This window comes from Panulirus ornatus, chromosome 5 (genome assembly GCF_036320965.1).
Source record: "Panulirus ornatus isolate Po-2019 chromosome 5, ASM3632096v1, whole genome shotgun sequence".
Lineage (NCBI taxonomy): Eukaryota > Metazoa > Arthropoda > Malacostraca > Decapoda > Palinuridae > Panulirus > Panulirus ornatus.
In genome coordinates this window covers 7847315-7853314 of record NC_092228.1, presented here as the reverse complement: position 1 = coordinate 7853314, position 6000 = coordinate 7847315, and the positions used below count along the sequence as shown (strand labels likewise).

Genomic DNA, 6000 nt, shown 5'->3' with positions numbered 1-6000 from the left:
TTAGGATCTTCCGTTCAAAAGCTTTCCTTGCCTTCCAAATTGTACCCTGGGACAAATACTCGTAACTGTTGACTGAAAAGATAACTTGCCTAACGTCTATAAAGACATTTCGATCGGTGGTTATATAGATTGACTTTGATAGCCCTAATGACCTTAAGCAGTTGATAGATAGGTCTAAAGCCCAAACAACCATCAGATATGATAAGGATCATGTGTATCTTGAGGTCGTGTATGGCATGAGGATTCTCTTGAATATTTTGGAGGTGATCAAGGTTTTTAGATTGGTGTTTGACGGCTTTACTGGGTCACGGCAGTTGAGAGAGGCCCAAAGAACAAATTACCACTTTTTAATACAAAGGTTTATCACTGATATTTTCTGTAACACATCAGTCTGATACACGTAGTTCATTCACTTATTTTCCGGGTTCAAAATAAAACACTGCTCCCCTGATCGTTCCATGAATAAACGAAAAATGACTAGATAAGATCATTTATCTAGTTACCAGGTTCCTTACTGCATGAAAAAAATTACGTCTTATTTTTAATGTATTTTATCGGAAGCTCAGCTTTGAAAAGTAAAACGTCATTCTTCAGTTTCCAGAATGTAATTTTGAACAGATTAGTCAGTCTTTTGATTTCATGAAATTCAATAAAAATGTGTACGGTTACATTTCGATACATATTTGTTCTGAAATGAAAAAAAAAAAGAAATATTAAAAAAAGAATGTTAAACTTTCCCTGTGAGCAGCTTTGAACGAAGGTCCCCCGGGTTGAAACAGCATTGGCTCGTGTGAACGTGAAAAGCTTTACTCAAGCTGCTGGTTGGTTGGTTGGGCTTTAGGTCTATCAACTGCCAGGGTCATTAAGGCCGTCAATGTAAGCTACATCCACCAACCGAAAATCTTTTACACCTTCTTTAGGTGTTCAAGATAATTCTAAGGCCACATACACTTTCACCGTGCATCTGGCTCATGACAAAGTTGCTAATAAGGAAGAGTTAGCATTCTTTTGTTCGTATCATTTCTGTATATTGTATTTTAAAAAAGCTATATAGACCTATAACCACAGCCAGTTTTAATGAATGATATATATATCTTAAAAGACTGGTTTATCTGGTACAAACCAGTTTGATAAGGTAGATAGTAATCACATCTTCGTATGATGCGGGTATAGACCCACCAGAGGCCATAACATGAGAATAATAAAACTTGTGAGAGAGGATGTAAAGATGTACTCTCCAAGTATGAGTAATGGATGAATGGAGTGAACTGAGCTATGAGGTTTGTAGTGTTGTATGACAAGAAAAGATGGTCAACAGATGGCGTCCCACATATGTACATTTATCTCCCCGTAAAGTACAGTACAGATAGGCACACACACACACACAACACGATCCCCCGTGGTCAAGTGAATAGTGATTCTGACGTTAAGCCACCACGGCTCGCCTGGTGGTAGGGGCGAGCATGGGTTCGAATCCCAGGCGTGGCAATCGGCCTATACACGACCCAGGTGTTCATTCTCCCGTCGAGGTTGGTCGATGAATTGCTTAGATTTGGATGCATGTGTGCTTATATACACATATATAACTTATATACACACATATAAGTTAAGACATGATACTTATACACAAGGAAAAAAGACAAGGCAACATGAGTGAAGAATTCTCTCTCTAGAACGCACATGTAGTAATCACACACACACACACACACATATATATATATATATATATATATATATATATATATATATATATATATATATATATATATATATATATATATATATATATATTATCCCTGGGGATAGGGGATTAAGAATACTTCCCACGTATTCCCTGCGTGTCGTAGAAGGCGACTAAAAGGGGAGGGAGCGGGGGGCTGGAAATCCTCCCCTCTCGTTTTTTTTTTTTTTTTTTTTTTTCCAAAAGAAGGAACAGAGAATTGGGCCAGGTGAGGGTATTCCCTCAAAGGCCCAGTCCTCTGTTCTTAATGCTACCTCGCTAACGCGGGAAATGGCGAATAGTATAAAAGAAAAAAGATATATATATATATATATATATATATATATATATATATATATATATATATATATATATATATATATATATCGCATTTTTCTATTACATATTATATTTCAATTCTATGAAGAAAACCTGATAGTAAATGTCTAGAACTCTTGCTCTGTAAGTATGTGACACCTCATATCCAAGATGAACACGCTGGCTTCCAGCAAATTAATCAGTGGGTACGGTACATCCAAATGGCGCCATGCTGAAAAATCATAGAAAGAAACAAAACAACTATTTCTCGAATGTCTCATGATGACGTTTCCAACTCACCCATTTTAAGTACATTGTTCTCTATTTTTCGTCTTGTGAAATAATTGCAAGTTGCGCCCGCGCTGTTTGAAGATGTAACTCTCTCGAGGCTGGCGAAGCTCTAGGTAGAGGTTGCTTTCGGGAGATCCTACAAATATTGTGTTGATGAGACGAAAGAAGGAAAGGCTTCCTGACTGATTTGTTTGCTAAGGTTTGTTTGGCGAGGTTTGTTGGGTTAGCCTACTTGGCGAGAAGTTGGTTCTTTGCGATTTACAAGTTTTTTTCTTTAAAGCTTTCGGTCTGAAATTATACTTCCCAGTTCCGTTTTCTAATTCTCTACAACCCTTACTATCATCGACTATAACATAGGTAAATTAGGGTCTACCTAAATTCAGAGTCGACGTGATGAAAACCCTAGGAATGAACCCTTCTTGCATGAATATTGCTGGTGATAAGCGGGCACCCTCACTATAAAATCTGATATATACTATTATTTTGTAACCCTCGGACTCCTTCTACAGGGTCCTTGCAGATCCATGACTGCACCACAATCAGTAGCAGGGAAATGATAGACTCTTTCCAAGGGAGAATTTCTACGAGATTGTACAATTTTTGTCCATTAAGTGATACAACCTCTTCAAAATGACTTCGAATTGCTTTATATCGTCACACACACACACACACACACACACACACACACACACACACATATATATATATATATATATATATATATATATATATATATATATATATATATATATATATATATATATATATATAATCAACTCTGGTTAAAACCTGAAGATGCGCAGATTGTATACATCATTACGTAATCTTAGGACTCCTTTGATGGGCCATCTGCAGATTCGAGGCTAATCTTCACGCAGGAGTAGGGTAAGTTCGTCTCCATTGAAACAAGGAGAGACTCAACGAAGGTGTTCTCGTTCACTTTCGCAAATGGTGCTACAAACCTCGTCGAAGGTGACATCTCGCTCATGGTGACACCATTATCATGTGGAGTTCGATAAAAGCGTTACAGATAAATAGATTAATGAATGAAAAATATATATATATATATATATATATATATATATATATATATATATATATATATATATATCATTTTTTATTCTATTATATATATTTATATATATATATATATATAAATTTTTCTTTTTTCTTCATATATTCGACCTACCTGTTGCTGTACTGGAAAAAGTTTTGTACTATGTGGTGTACAGACACTCTGTGTGTTACAGTTCATTTCTGCACATAATCACCACCTCTGTGGTGATGTACGACTTCCCACAAGCACACAGTGTGAGGTACGAGCAGTGTACGTGATGTACATGCGCGCACGGGGGTGTGCCCCTAAACGTTCACAGACTGTGCTTCCTGTACAAATGTACATTCTATAGCCTTCTGTACACGTACAAAACTTGTACATAGCACAGCCTTGTATGCAGAGATCGCATTTCCTGACAGTGGTGCCGCGTCTCCCACCCTGTGCACGTTTGACGATCTGGCAACCCTTCATAAATGGCTAGCGAAAAACTATATTATTTTCTCCTAATCCCCATATCATTAAAATGATTGAATACAACACGATATTGATAAATAATAGAAATATATCTCTTAAGTATTATTTTGGAAATTATACTCAAAGTGATTATATGCGAGATGGCTAGAATTTTCTTTTTGACAATAGTTGCGCGTGCGCCAAAGTTTAGTGTTGGGATTGTCGTATGTGTAACCATTGCTGTCTCGTTTTGGACGTACAGAACCAATTGATTTATGTCGTGTTTAATGCCTACACTCGGTGAACACAGTGGCCAGAGGTGTAGCGAGGTGTTTCCCGCGTGTAGGGCGGTATCCTCAGGCGAATGGATCCCAATATAGGCTGGTATCAGCCCGAACAGCAAGGCCCCGCCAGAGACTTGTGGGCCAGAATTTGGCTAACTCAACAGGGTCTTGACAACATGAATCTTAACGATGCTAACATGAACCACGAGTTCATTCCCTTAAGTGTCGATGACTCGGACAGGACTAACAAAAATACAAGTGTGAACGCCAATAACAGTTACTACAACAGAACCAAGAGGAAACGAGAGAACCGGGCCAGCACCTACGGCCTCAATCAGAACCATAAGAACCTCATAGGACAGTTTGGAGGTTGTCCTTGGCGGCGTGTGACCTCCTCTTACGACCTAGGTGTTGTTGGGTGAGTCTCCTCGGGATTTTTAGATGTGACCAGGTACCACTAATCACGACTCGACGGCCGTGCTAGCGAGAGGCCAGCAGTTGTAGTGGCCGACACCGTGGGTAGTTTTCTGCCACTTCTCTCGTCACCTGACACGACTCGTACTCACCTGACGTGATGTAGTGATCTGACTTATAAGGTAATGGCCGAGGAGCCCCGTAGTGGTGGTCCTTCATATTTGATGATGGTGTTTGGAATGGCGACTTGTTTATTTTCGGGATCTGGCAAGTGTGGACATGATTGGATCCTCAAAAACCTGTGGAATTGTCTCGGTGTTTGTGGAAGAAGCCTGGTTGTTTTTTTCTTTTTTTTTTCCGTAGGTAACCTGTGGTAAATGGTACTTTTATGATCGTATGGAAGTATCAGAAGGTCTATGGTAATCTTGTAAATGTTAGTGACATGATGCTTGTGGTATTAGCTTGTTACTTGTGTTGGTGATGACACCTGTGGATGTCTTGGTGCTAATGTGACACCTGCATTAGTGATGACAATTGTAGCCACCTCATTTTCGCAATCAAACACGTACCGGTAATATAGTACCTGTGAAGGTAATTTGAGACTTTGTACAGTGACTTGACACCTGTGGTAGTCACCTAACACCTTTAACTGATATGGTACCTTGAGTGGTGACTGAGGGAGGGCTTCTGCAGGTCATGGCACCTGCAGCATTGACAGAACACATAACAGTTAGATAGTGCCACAGCTAATTTTGGGGAGCATGTGGATAGTGACATAACACTTGTACCATTAATATGGTATTACACCCACTTCTATAGGGCTTGTGGTTTAGTGACCAGACACTTGCTAGAGTTAATTGGACACGTGTAAGTGACAACATCTGGGGTGGTCGTAATGATGTTACTTCTTGAGTTGAAATTCTGTGAGGTATGTGGTTCCTGTGTGATTAATTGGTAAGTTTAATATTTTATCATCCTGTGATAAATCTCTTCAAGGTACTCCGTCACTAATGATAGTCCATAAAGGAAAAGTATGCAGTGGTCTTGATGGTGTAGATATTGTAATAAATGATATTGGAATGGTAATTTTGTAGTGCAGCTGTGCATTAAAATCAGTTTTGAGTATTAAGTAGTTTTGTTTTACAATGTTAGCATTGTATTTTCTGCTAAAAGAATAGAGTGAAAGTTGTGGAGTGTGAATTGGAGCTTTTATTTCATGATAATAGATTAGATGATAGTTGTGAGAGTTCTTGAATATCAGGAAAAATATGGGGTTAGTGTAGGTGTAACGCTTTTAAAGGATGACCAGAACCGATTAAAATTTTATGCAACTTTCTTAGTCGAGATTTATCAAAATTTACTGTATTTTTGTTCAAATATATCAGACATACCAATGACGGTGCGTGCTAACATCTAATATGCCAAGTGACCATTTACACTACCACCCAACCACCCCACAAGTA

At 38.6% G+C, this 6000-nt stretch overlaps 1 protein-coding gene across 2 annotated transcripts in view; it reads left to right on the top strand.

Annotated features, from left to right (window-relative positions):
• Nucleotides 1-4048: 4048 nt before the first annotated feature.
• Nucleotides 4049-6000, top strand: part of LOC139747954 (terminal nucleotidyltransferase 4B-like) — a 44106-nt gene continuing 42154 nt past the window's right edge. For both annotated transcript variants that reach the window (XR_011712487.1, XM_071660463.1), the window contains exon 1: nt 4049-4541. Coding sequence is in view for 1 of the 2 variants with exons in the window: in XM_071660463.1 (XP_071516564.1) it covers nt 4204-4541 (338 nt within the window). In the remaining variant the exon portion in view is untranslated. The remainder of the gene's footprint in view (nt 4542-6000) is intronic.